We start from the raw sequence: 13934 nt of genomic DNA, 5'->3' as shown, positions 1-13934 counted from the left end.
TGTCACCGGGTTCCTTGTAATGGTAATTAGAGAGGAAACCATTCCGAACCGGCGATTCTTGGTCGTCATTACGGGTGGTCGCGTTACCGGGGTGATCGCCGACCGGGTTCCACTGTATATGACTGGAAATCCTACCTCGAGCCGAGGAATGCCGCCGGGGAAATGTGGTGCTGGTTCTCCAGAGTACCGAACTTGCAATTTGGGACAAGCACTTCACTTCAATTTCATGCAGAATGCTCTTTCATGCAACTGCAAATTTCAAATTTCTCACCTGTTTAATCTGAAGAACATTGTACTATTCCGCGGACTGGAAAAGTCTCAACAATTTTTCAGTCGATCTATGAAAGGAGAATGTTGGTGTAACTGTAACGCTATTGGTTGTTCCCCATATTTCAGGTTTTTTGCATGTGACCAGTGAGGGTGAACAGAGGCCTCCAAAAAGGTTACACCGGCGGGGTTCGGAATAACATTTTTGGGAATAATTCAGCAAAGTTGCATGCTATGCACTACGGCATTGTGTATAACTGCATTTCTATTTTCCTGAGACATTATTAAATAAGAACGGCGTACCCTTAAACAACGCTCCAACGTGGAACACTTATCTCCCAGGATGCACCGCGCGCCATTTAAAAAGCCTTGGCACTTCAGAAAACTGGCAATTCATTGAGAAATATATCTACCAGAAACACGGGCAGATTGTAGCCCTATCATAATATTTTCATAGAGAAGTTCGATACGGATAAAAAACAAATCTGAGAGAGGAATAAGTAGTTTTCCCTCTCTCATCAGTCTAAGGAGGTAGGTGGAAACTATTTTCCTCACGTATGCATCATACATATTTCTATTTTTATTTGATTTTCGTTCCCAAGACCCAATTTTTTTACTGCTCAGTGTAGAACAAATCGCCCGTTTATACGTATAAGGATCGAAATGTACACAAACCTCTTTCTACAGAATTTTATCCGTATATATATACGTATAAGGATCCGTGATAAGTTGCTCATTCTCAACTTCCAACCACCAGGGCCCGTATAGTGTATAAACAGGCGTGTATTTGCATGTAGATCTCCTTTATTATCGTCTCCTGTGTTTTTTAGTGTAGGCCAATATTCCTCCAGCCCCAGCATAAAATATCCCAGGCTTTGAACAGCGGGGTAACTCCCAAACATCTCCATCAAATTGCAGACATGCTGGTTCCGCAGCCTCTCAGTCTTGCGATAGCGCTGGTCTTAGTTGGCCTTTTGGCAGCACCTTCAAATGGTAAGTGCATATACTTGTGTGGCAATGGAGGTTTTGAGAGCGACCATTTTTATCAAAATTGGTCAAGCATTTCCGAAATGTCTGCGACTGTTGTGACTGAAGTTCTTTATATTTCCAAACGATTCGCCAAAAGGTATGAGAAACAGCCGGAGAGAAATTCGCCAATCGCCATCGCATTTTTATTGAGTCTCCGGGGCCATTTTTGTGTCCAGTGCGTATTTCCTCGTGCAACTTGACCCCGTTGGTGTTTATTTATCCCTGATTCAGCATGGGCACCCTATAACTACGCTCCAAGCAAAGGATGCATGAAACTTTACAAGTACATGAATTCAATCGGTGCCAGCCAAGTCCAGAAACCCAATGGTCAGTGGAGCTGGACATCAGCTGAGTGTCGCGATTTCTGCGCGCCTCGACCGCGATGTGTCGCAGTGGACTTTACCGTCGACACGAGGGCTTGTTGGGAACACACCAGGAAAGCCCCAAGGATTCCAATAAGGACGGATACAACATCCCAAACCTCCCAGTACGCCAAGGTAGGCTCGTGTAGTGGTAAGTATCAAAGGCACATCACGTCAAGAAAGTTTAACCTTAAAATTATCATTGAACTCAACTGAACAGTGCTACGGAAAGATGCTTCGGTTGTAAGCATGCCATTTTGTGTATCCCAAAAGGAATTTGGTAAAAGCAAGTTCATATTTTTGAAATTATTCCTGACCAGATCATAAATAATATTTTTTGTGTCACTTATAGCGAAGATGTACCGTGGGTCCTCTAAATTCTGGCCCCCAAGGTCACTATAGAGCTGATTTCCCCTATCAAGTATCAGTCTCATAACTTGAAAATACATATCGCCACTGCATAATTACTAATGGTTTCAAACGTGAGATTCTTAATCCGTCGCCATATACATTGGAAACGGACTTTAAGAGAGGGTACATTTCACGAAGACTGCTGTTCACCAGTATACTTATTTTGATCTTGTTCAGCGAACTCATATAAATGGGCTCCAAGCAAAGGGTGCATGAAACTTTACAAAAACATGAATTCAATCGGTGCCAGCCAAGTCAAGAAACCCAATGGTCAGTGGAGCTGGACATCAGCTGAGTGTCGCGATTTCTGCGCGCCTCGACCAAGATGTGTCGCAGTGGACTTCACCACTGACACGAAGGCTTGTTGGGAACACACCAGGAAAGCCCCAAGGGTTCCAATAAGGACGGATACAACATCCAAAACATCGCAGTACGCCAAGGAAGGCTCATGTGGACCTACTGGTAAGTATCCCAAGGACAAGAGATAGAAAAGTAACGCACGCGTAACAATCAAAGGTACACACACCAGAGATCGGTGTAGGGATGACAGGTGGTATATATACACCCAATCTTTGTATGAATGTTTTAGAAACGATCCAAAAGCCTGTCGTGTGAGAAAGACTGTAGGGCCTGGTAAATTCTCGCCAAGGCTCAGAGGGGAACCCAAGCCGGCGAGGTTCCAGCTCGTAGTAATGGTATGCCATTTCGCGTACGAATTACTTCCATCAGTAGGCCTTGATAACAATGGAAAAGACCGATGCATGCACAGTTCAATCAATGCGAATTGCCAAAGTCGATGCAAACCGCACTTAAAATGCATCTTTTCTTAAAATTGAACTTAACATGTTCTCCCAAAACCTCGCATTTAGAGCTGATTTACCCTTTAGGCTATCAGTCTAATGAATGGTAACTATATATCATTACCAGTGTGCGCTTATTTCAATCTGTATCTCTATTCAGTCGACAAATACAAATGGGCTCCAAGCAAAGGATGCATGAAACTTTACAAGTACATGAATTCAATCGGTGCCAGCCAAGTCAAGAAACCCAATGGTCAGTGGAGCTGGACATCTGCTGAGTGTCGCGATTTCTGCGCGCCTCGACCAAGATGTGTCGCAGTGGACTTCACCACTGACACGAAGGCTTGTTGGGAACACACCAGGAAAGCCCCAAGGGTTCCAATAAGGACGGATACAACATCCAAAACATCGCAGTACGCCAAGGAAGGCTCATGTGGACCTACTGGTAAGTATCCCAAGGACAAGAGATAGAAAAGTAACGCACGCGTAACAATCAAAGGTACACACACCAGAGATCGGTGTAGGGATGACAGGTGGTATATATACACCCAATCTTTGTATGAATGTTTTAGAAACGATCCAAAAGCCTGTCGTGTGAGAAAGACTGTAGGGCCTGGTAAATTCTCGCCAAGGCTCAGAGGGGAACCCAAGCCGGCGAGGTTCCAGCTCGTAGTAATGGTATGCCATTTCGCGTACGAATTACTTCCATCAGTAGGCCTTGATAACAATGGAAAAGACCGATGCATGCACAGTTCAATCAATGCGAATTGCCAAAGTCGATGCAAACCGCACTTAAAATGCATCTTTTCTTAAAATTGAACTTAACATGTTCTCCCAAAACCTCGCATTTAGAGCTGATTTACCCTTTAGGCTATCAGTCTAATGAATGGTAACTATATATCATTACCAGTGTGCGCTTATTTCAATCTGTATCTCTATTCAGTCGACAAATACAAATGGGCTCCAAGCAAAGGATGCATGAAACTTTACAAGTACATGAATTCAATCGGTGCCAGCCAAGTCAAGAAACCCAATGGTCAGTGGAGCTGGACATCTGCTGAGTGTCGCGATTTCTGCGCGCCTCGACCAAGATGTGTCGCAGTGGACTTCACCGCTGACACGAAGGCTTGTTGGGAACACACCAGGAAAGCCCCAAGGGTTCCAATAAGGACGGATACAACATCCAAAACATCACAGTACGCCAAGGAAGGCACGTGTGCTGGTAAGTAAACAATATATCTCAACCTGGGAATGCCTATCATCAAGAATCGATGTAAAACTTGAAACATGTTAATGTGACCGAAAAGTGTTCTGCCGATGCTGCCAATAGGAATTCACAAAGAAATACGAAGTGCGTGAAGATATTTCATCGAATACCTTCTGAAAAATTTCATCGATTCCTCCTAAAACTAAGTACATGTATATACGATGATTTACGAGTGTCGCGTAATAAATTAGAAATGATGATATGCAGACCTTCATACTTCATCGTTCATACGAATTGCAAAACCTACCTCATGTTGATGTGACGCTAAGAAATGGGCAACAGTCACATTTTACATCCATTTCTTACTCATCCTTACATAACCAGTGGTTTTAAATATACTCCGCCTCTCGACATCCGTATATACGAGGTAGGAGTCATATCAAAAACCAGATCTCAGGATGTTTCTTACTCGGCGCACAGATGTTCCTCGATTCATCTCTGCCACTAAGCCCCTTTCATTAGTTTCAAGAGAGTGTTATCATATCATTTTCAGCTGCTGTATCGAAGAAGACCCTGGTTCTCGACCTTGTCATCGTGTTAGACGGGTCGTCGGCCAGTGGCCTGGGAGCATTCGTTCTGGCGAAACAGTTCATCATCATGGTTCTCCAGACGTACAAACTCGGAGGGAACGGTCTCAGATTGAGGGTGTTCTATTCCAAAGGGGCAACATTCACCTCTTTCACATTCGACAGTGACGCCCAAACCAAAAGTTATGTCGCACAGATCCAAAGTTGCAGCTACACAGGTGCCAACCAGAATGTCTTGATGATCTTTCAGCAGCTTCAGTTGCTCTACGGCAACTTCCAGAGAGCTCGGGTTGGCAGGTAGGATATGATCATGTCATACTAAAGGCCTCATCCGATTGGAGCAGTTTTCCAAGCTGGCAATATGTTTGAACCTTATCACTTGATAATTAAAAATTACCGACTGATGCGGTTGGCGTCTTTCACTTCAACCCAACCTCTTGAAATATCCCTCTGATTGGGCGGAGTGTCAATTTCCCGCGGTGGGGACATCCGCAGCGAAATATGTTGAACCGTTGAACCAGCATTGTCTCCATTTCAGAGTTATGTGCCTGTTTGGCGGTTACTCTGTAGGCAACTCCTGGGAACTGAAGGCAAAGACAGCTCTGTATATGCAAATACTGAGCATAAAATTCCGGTTCTATTATTTTGCCACGGGATCCCAGACCAGCTTATTATTCTGGAAAGACATATTGGATCAGACGTATATCATCCAGGGCACCCAGGGTACCTCGTCAAGTTGGATAATCAGTTGGTTCCAGAGCAAGTCTAGCACATTCACGACATACGGTTGGTAAAATGTTTAGCTTTGTATCTTTTACGCAGTATTCACCTGCAATAATGTACGTTGAACGATAAATACATAATTCCACAGCTCGACGCACTAGCCATGGGCGGAAAGATGCTTGACGAAGAGATCCATGTATGTCGTGCCGATTTATTGGTGGTGTGCGACAACCTTAAAAGTCTCCGACCATAAAGTCCCAATTGCAAAAGCACTTTCACATATTGGCGTTCTGTAGACAAAGCGACTCATTTAATTTTCCATAAGACTATTGCCCCGAGATAACCAGACGTTGAATTGGCGATGACAAGAAATTAAAAACATGACAATTCAGTCAATACTTTGCCTATAAACATTCTTCATCAATACAGGTCTCTGGAAGACACTGAAGAGGGTCAGTCTGCAAATCGTGCTGACTTTAGACGGATCAACCGCCACAGGAAAAGATGGATATTTCAGAACCTTCTACACGATCTTGACGTTATTGAGAACCCACACCATCGGCAGTGGTGGTCTTCAACTTCACGTATGCGGCTACCTCGGTGGCCAGGTCAACGTTATACAGTTCACATCAATGACCCAACTGAGTACGAGTCTGAACCTGCTCTCAACATCATACCTGACTTACCGAGGCGCTTCCAGTAACGTTGTTATCATTCTCCAAAAGGTTCAATGGGTCGTCGAAACTTACATCGTCAACAGTCAACCTCGTACTGTCTGGCTGTGCGGTGGAATGCAAGTGTCAAACCAGCAACAGGTGAAACTCATTCTCTACCAGTTGGAGGTGAAGATGAAGATATATGTCTATTACTATGCTATGGGTGTCAAAACCGATACAACCTTTTGGGTGCAGGTTCTTGGCCGTTCATTCGTCAAAACTGATTTTGCAATCAGTACGACGTTCTTCAACAGCGTCCTTGTCAGCGTCAGCCGAACTGTCAGCAGTACAACTGGTAAGTGAAAATATGAAAAAATTAGAGTAACGGTAATTTTGACTCTCCCACAAGGGATAATAGCGAAGGAAGATCAACTGACCTTAAATACAAATAGTGTAAAACTTATATCAACCCGGCAATGCCTGCTAACTTCCACAGTGTATATGTTTCCCTTTAGGACCTGCTGTCTCCCAAGTAGTAATTGATGCAGGAGGTAAGTACGCCCTTTAGCATTAATCAGACCAGAGTCTTTCAAATCAAGTATTTCCTAGTGTTTAATAAAATTATCATTCAAGTCACAACTATCGTTCACGCGAGCAACGTGATATACATGCGTTCATTGTGAAAAAAAGCCACGTGTTATTTACTCTGTACTTTGAAGCGCCCACGGTGGCACCTACGGAAGCTCCGACGGAGGCACCTACAGAAGCACCTACGGAAGCGCCCACGGAGGCACCTACAGAAGCACCTACGGAAGCGCCCACTGAGGCACCTACAGAAGCGCCCACGGAGGCACCTACGGAGGCACCAACGGAAGCGCCCACGGAGGCACCAACAGAAGCGCCCACAGAGGCACCTACGGAGGCACCAACGGAAGCGCCCACGGAGGCACCAACAGAAGCACCCACGGAGGCACCTACGGAAGCACCCACAGTTCCAGAAATATCCGTAACTGGTAGGTTTTCTCTGGTTCAAGTCATATAGTTTAGTTCATGTGAATAATTGACCTTTAAGGTCTCCATTTCGAAGAGACAAAAATTGCTTTTATTCTGAGGGTTTTTATTCTGACTGTAAGAGACAGTCCAGACGACTAAGTTTCGATGGTTCTATAGAAATGTCTAACCAATCCCGATTTGACACAGTTGCTTCATACGTTTGTACCCTGTTTGGTGATTCTCCAGGTGAACATGGTGAAGGATCTGAAGGTCAATCAGAGCACGGAGAGGAAGAGGGAGAGGGTATGTCTTTGTCCGGCGTAGCTCTTAATTCAGACTCGCGGGGCAGTTCTCGTCATCCTCATCTGGTCTGCGCCATTTGGGAATTTGCTGAGTTTTGTGTAGAGACACCGTTTTTGCTTACTCTCCTAAGGCAATGGCGAGATGAAAAGCAAGTCCTAATAAGTTAAGTTCATGTGAATAATTGGCCTTTCACAGTCTCCATTTCGAAGGGACAAAAATTGCTTTCATTCTGAGGGTTTTTATCACTCTGACTGTAAGAGACAGTCCAAACGATTAAGGTTCGATGGTATTAGAAATGTCTAACCAATCCCGATTTGACACAGTTGCTTCATACGTTTGTACACGATTTGGTTATTCTCCAGGTGAACATGGGGAAGGATCTGAATGTCAATCAGAGCACGGAGAGGAAGAGGGAGAGGGTATGGCTTTGTCAAGCGTCGCTCTTAATTCAGACTCGCGGGGCAGTTCTCGTCATCCTCATCTTGTCTGCGCCATTTGGGAATTTGTTGAGATTTGTATAGAGACACCGTTTAGCTTACTCTCCTAAAGCAATGGCGAGATGAAATGCAAGTCCTAATAAGTTAAGTTCATGTGAATAATTGGCCTTTCACAGTCTCCATTTCGAAGGGACAAAAATTGCTTTTATTCTGAGGGTTTTTACTACTCTGACTGTAAGAGACAGTCCAAACGACTAAGGTTCGATGGTATTAGAAATGTCTAACCAATCCCGATTTGACACAGTTGCTTCATACGTTTGTACACGATTTGGTTATTCTCCAGGTGAACATGGTGAAGGATCTGAAGGTCAATCAGAGCACGGAGAGGAAGACGAAGAGGGTATGTCTTTGTCAAGCGTCGCTCTTGATTCAGACTCGCGGGGCAGTTCTCGTCATCCTCATCTGGTCTGCGCCATTTGGGAATTTGTTGAGACTTGTATATAGAGACATCGTTTAGTTTACTCTCCTAAAGTAATGGCGCGGTGAAACAGTTAATTCCTTATCGACAGTTATTCTGTCTTCTCTTTTAACTTCAATCACTGCTTAGGAGTACGTTTATTGGCTGGTTTACGATATGTTTCTTCTGATTACAGAACATGAAGGGCACGGATCTGGTGAACTTGAGAGTGAGTCAGAGACCGGCCTAACATCACATGGAGGCGGCACCACATCGCAAGGAGGTTTTGGCTCCTCGGGCAGCATGTCACAAGGTTCACTTGGCTCCTCGGGCAGTATGTCACAAGGTTATGGCTCCTCGGGCAGTATGTCACAAGGTTTTGGCTCCTCGGGCAGTATGTCACAAGGAGGTTTTGGCTCCACCGGCATGACACAAGGCGGTTTCGGTTCCTTCGGCAATTCCGGTAGCACTGGTATGACCAGCAGTAAGTGTGCGTTGCCGTTAAGGGGTACCCTGTAGTTCAATAATCTGAAATCCTTTGCATATAAAAAGATAAAACTAATAGGCCTACTGTTGATTCTAATGCTGGTTGCAACACAGAAATTCAAAATGGCAGCCAGTGGCAACCATCTTGACCTAGAGGCTATCGCCTCGGTTATCTAATGTGCGCATGGACGCATTTAGGGTCATGCAATGCAATAGCATGCTGTGTCACACGGATTTTACCAAGGTGCCTTCTCTCATGCGTCAGTCAATATAAAGTTTATCTTGAAGGAAATTTCACCAAAGCACATTTTAAAGAGCTCATGCTTTATTTACGGGGTGTTTCTGCAATGTCTAACCTATATTCTGACTTTGGACAAAATTTCCCTCCATTTCTAGCGATGAGAATTGTGAATGGCCGAACTGAGATACCACAATCATGGAATAAGGCAGGCACTGGTTGTATGGCGGGAACAGAAAGTGTTGGTAATGGATTCTGCGGGAGTGAGTAGCATGTTCATGTTCCTTGCCCGGGGTCATTTTCAAGTTACGCTAGCAGGCCTCTTCCAATTGGCAACTCGAGATTATCATACCATTCTATGTGTTTGACGAGCATTATATCATAGTGTATCCTACAGCATTCTGGCTCACCTTAGAGTAACCAACAGGTTTACCATCGGATTTATGTCTCCATACTTATTAATCCTTAATCTACAGAAGTCTGCAGAAAGACGAAATATGCGGTACCACAGCCAGTCGGCCTGGATGATGCTGCAGGTGGAAGAGCAAAATGGCGACTCTTCCCACTAAATTTCGTGCCCTTCTTTATATATACAGCCTAATAGGCCACACCATACTTTTCAGTTACCAATATGAAACTTTTCATGAGCTGGGGTGAGTAGGATTGAACTTGTAAATGGTCAGTTAAGATAGGCATTAGTATACATTGCCCACAATTCAGTAATCATTGGTCAAAGTCACTTAACACCACATTTTGGGGGAAACTAGTCCTTGGGCTTTTCTTATATTGAGTCTGAGGATGCTCCCCACTTTCTGACAAAATGTGCAGCTTCATATTCAATCTTTTAATTTGGCAGAGGAACAGGCAGTAACCTTTGGTTTGTGAAACAATGGTTAAAAGCAGTACAATGTATTTGCATTTTGACATTGAGAATGTGACACTATTTTTATACTGTCATTGATTAAGAAACTTTGTTCTTGATCTTGATGTTAAGTCATCAACCTATAATTTATCATAAGTACATGTATTTCAATTGAAATGATTTTTTAGCAAAAGACTTTCAATTTCAGCTAGTTCTGCAGGCTTCTCGATCAGTAAGTTAATATATAACATAATTATCTAAATTGTATATTGTAACTGAATAATAGAACTCTATTTAAGTTAGATGTGTAGTTAGAGTTGGACAAGCCAGATTAGCAGAGATATGGATGGACTGCGAGACATGCCAAATATTGAGATGATAATTTGCAGACACAAGAATGGAAATTTCCAAGGAATGCCTTACCTGGCCTTTATCTCACTATCTCTGCCAGTTATAGTAGTGAGAATTTGTGTGTTCCTATATGTATGCATCTCACTCTAACAATGGTCACTAATCCGTGTTTGTAATCTTTTATCAATTTATAGCTACCATGCAGGGTTGGGCGTCAGGATCATCAATGAACATTCCCAAGACACTGGAATGTAGGTTTTTGAGCTTTATGAAGTTCCACATTCTCAGTTATTATGTATTCTTGATATTATAGAATTGATGATACATGTAGTATCTATCATATGAAACTGACATTCATGTAGACGCAGGACTAGCAGTTTCTGATGAACTCAGTGCTGATCGGAGATAAGGTGGGAGCTCCAAATATGCATTCAATGCCGTCTAAAGCACAGAGCCTTTGTCACTCCCTCCATCACGTTACCATTAGATACCCAAAACGCATGAAGATTTATGATATTCTATGCTTGAAATTCGGTGTGAAACGCTTATTTAGAGTTGTCAACTAAAATGGACCTGCTATGCTATAAAGCTTAAATGGACACCTTTAGGACTGAAATGTACTAGTATATTCCATATAAAGCATATTTCGTTCACAATATTCCATTTCAGCGATGCGAATTGTAAACGGAGTGACCCAAGTTCCCAAGTCATGGAATGAAAGCGGAACTGGGTGTATGTCTGGCACTGAAGGTGTGGGCAGTGGATACTGTGCAAGTGAGTCATTATTTGACATACCTTCCTAAAGGCAAGGTTAATTGCTCTTCAAAATATTCAGAAAATTAAATGTGAAATATGTAAATTCATGTAAATTGAATATCAATTTCAACAATGTTAGACCGGTATAGAAACAACACATTACCAACCAATTTTCATCTCGCTCGGGCACACCCACATGCACAAATCTATCATTTTCCTTTTCAGTTACGAACATGGATGCTTTCATTGCTTGGGGTATGTATAGTTTCTGATGCCAGAGACCTTGATCGACAGCGCAATGTCTTGGTTTGTCACGACCACCCGCCTGCCTTTGCGACAGAACTGTAGCACGTAATTAGAGTACGCGGCGCCAACGGCCTCCTCCTAATCTCCAGACATGTTCCCTTCTTCTTACTCATCTGACTTCTTTAGGAACTTCGACAATGGTCTGAGCATTAGTCTGTAGCAAAAAATACAGTGTGCAAGAACTGAGTACGTTTCATGGACTATAGTCTCAAAGCAGTAATTTGGAAACCCCTGTATTGCTTTGATCTCCAAGCGATCACATGGAGGCCTATCATTGTGCATATTATTCATAAGTGAAGAATTTTCTTGGCTTTGGGATGTTTTACAGTGTAATGAACCGTATGCCGTACATTACTCTATGGATTCGTAAATGAAATTGTCTTCGTTGCAGCACGCACAGCCGGTTTCACCGTTGGTAAGTTTTATCAACAAACTATTTGAAGTTTTTGATTGTTTGTACATAATAGCTGTATGGTACCCCCAGGTATATGGCACGGCTTAACCCGCCGGCCATGAGGGAATTCCTTTATGGCCCAGTGGTTGGCGCGTTGGCCCCAGAGTGGAAGTTAAGCAACGTTGAGCGCGATCAATCTTTTGATCGGTGACCGGCGCGTACAATACAATAGCTAAGCCTCATACCGATAGTCAGCTTCCCTGTTTCCTTCCAAGGATAACCGATGTGGTAAATATTTTTGGATAAATCCTCAATGATAATGATATAGGCCTATGGTTTGCATAACCAAATAGATGCAACATAGATAATGCCACAACTTGATTGTACCGTATTGTTCATTTTTGATTTCAGAGAGGAAAACTTCGAACGGCGTCCAAACAAGTAAGTTAGTTATAAGGCGAATTCGGAACAAGATCATGGGCTCAATTTATTGTGGGTAACGATTCAAGAAGGCTGTATCACGCTTTTTCTTCCCTGCATCATTGAGAAGGACATCATACCCTACATTTTCTTCGTCCTTCCCTTGCATTCGAGTGAAACGTAAAACTTTGTGTTCATTTGACCTGGTAGGCCTACGCAATAGACCCTGACTGTCAATAGCTGCAGCTGGTCACCAGGCTTGCAAGAAGGCTAAACACAATTGGTGTCCAAACTCTTATTTTCTCTTCCAGTCAGAATCAGTAAAGTTACAAGTTACACTTCCTATGGTAGGTACGAGCCAACCCTTTCCTCCACTGGTTCTGCGCTTAGGATCGCTGCCGAAAGGCCCAGTTGTCATACCTTGACCACCAGGTCTTTACATTTCGTCCATTAGAAACTGTACATTTAAGAGAGACCATAAAAACAGAGAGTGAACTTCGTACGAACAATTCAATGCCCTTACCACGCCTCAGTCTTACCACGCCTTTTTGGTATAAAAATGCCTAACTCATAATATGTTCGGAGTTAGGCGATTTTACTTCGTTTGTTAAATTGCCTAACTCACATAACTGAGGCACATCTACATACTGAGCGGGATACAGGGTTTTGATTGGTCAATAAGCTAGGCATTCTTATTTTAAGGAATTGAACCTTGGTTGAGTTACCAAGACGCTCGAGGGTGGAGCTAAAATACAGTCCAAACCCGAGCCGACAGGCGAGGGTTTGGACGAAATTTTAGCTCCACCCGAGAGTGTCTTGGTAACTCAACCAAGGTCCGAAGCCGAGGGTTCAATTTCTATTCTAAAATACCTCAAACTTAAAAAGATAGGCCACGAAATAACTTGAATATGTGCGAATTTGGCAAATTCCATCCATCGCCTGCCCGGAGCGCCGGTAGCGCCGTTGTTTACATTACATGTATGTTACGGCAGCCCGTATAGGAAGTCCGGATCGGCTCGCTCAAGTGACGCTAAAATCCGCGCAAATGGGCTATTTGGAGCGTTTTTCTCAGCAAATATGTGTAGTGCTCATTAAAAAACTTAGGGTGGTTGATGCTTCCTTGGCTGATTTGTGTTTGAAGCAGTGTTTTGAGAGCCTCAAACTTCTGAAGTGAGCTGTGTGCATGGTTCCACATTTTAGTGCAACCCGAGGGAACTTTGGTAGAGCATCTTGGTTGCGTGTCCAAAACACTCCACTCTCAGAACGAGGCTTATGCATTTTCCATTTAAAAGTTGACTTTACGGTACCAAGGTATTTTAGAATTAGGTACCTTGCTCTTGGAGGAGTGACTTTGGCAAAAAACTCAAAATGGCCGAAAAGTCGGGCAATTATCGTATGAGAGTGACGTACGAATAAACGCGTATTCATGTATCTCGAAATATAATGCCGGCCTTTAGTCTAAAATGTCCCCTGGAGACAGTGACCGTCCCTATTCTTTTTTGCAACAGATATATGAAGATAAATGGTCAATAGTTCCTAAATCAATATTTCGGACCGATAATGAATTATGTGATATTCATTATTCTTCTGTCGTTTCAGGTAAATGATACATTTGTGGGAAGAAGCAAGGACCAATTCTGACACGATAGAAGGAACTTTGGTGAAAGATGCATTAACTGTAACCATATATTGAAATAATGTCTTAAATAAAAGAATTTAACTTTTTTGTTGGTGCATTTTGTCCTTGGTCGTTCAAACAAGTGCTCTGGCAGTTGTCCATGGTTGTGCTTGTCGTGACAGAAATTACAGTTTGGGCCAGCATTATAACGTAATGGTCTTTTTTGTTCATTATCATAACCACAGTGTATACGGGCTCTATCCTAAAGCAT

At 43.1% G+C, this 13934-nt stretch overlaps 1 protein-coding gene across 3 annotated transcripts; it reads left to right on the top strand.

The window, feature by feature from the left end:
* Positions 1-690: 690 nt before the first annotated feature.
* On the top strand, positions 691-13736 carry LOC135486299 (uncharacterized). Of its 3 annotated transcripts, XM_064768991.1 has the most exons (25): positions 691-798; positions 1186-1260; positions 1528-1809; positions 2247-2531; positions 3030-3314; positions 3813-4091; positions 4630-4960; positions 5202-5449; positions 5816-6397; positions 6558-6593; positions 6762-7055; positions 7282-7338; positions 7701-7757; positions 8429-8545; positions 8579-8716; positions 9115-9219; positions 9580-9609; positions 10027-10050; positions 10364-10420; positions 10839-10943; positions 11151-11180; positions 11623-11646; positions 12037-12066; positions 12357-12392; positions 13645-13736. In XM_064768991.1, exons 2-25 carry the CDS (start codon positions 1188-1190, stop codon positions 13650-13652), a joined length of 3513 nt encoding a protein of 1170 aa, XP_064625061.1. In that variant the 5' UTR covers positions 691-798; positions 1186-1187; the 3' UTR covers positions 13653-13736. The 3 variants fall into 3 exon arrangements, with proteins under 3 accessions (XP_064625061.1, XP_064625060.1, XP_064625062.1); XM_064768990.1 differs by having other exon boundaries at positions 8429-8716; XM_064768992.1 differs by lacking the exon at positions 7701-7757 and having other exon boundaries at positions 8429-8716.
* Positions 13737-13934: the final 198 nt, after the last annotated feature.

The sequence above is a fragment of the Lineus longissimus genome, chromosome 4 (assembly GCF_910592395.1).
Source record: "Lineus longissimus chromosome 4, tnLinLong1.2, whole genome shotgun sequence".
Lineage (NCBI taxonomy): Eukaryota > Metazoa > Nemertea > Pilidiophora > Heteronemertea > Lineidae > Lineus > Lineus longissimus.
This window is presented reverse-complemented; position numbering and strand designations above follow the sequence as displayed.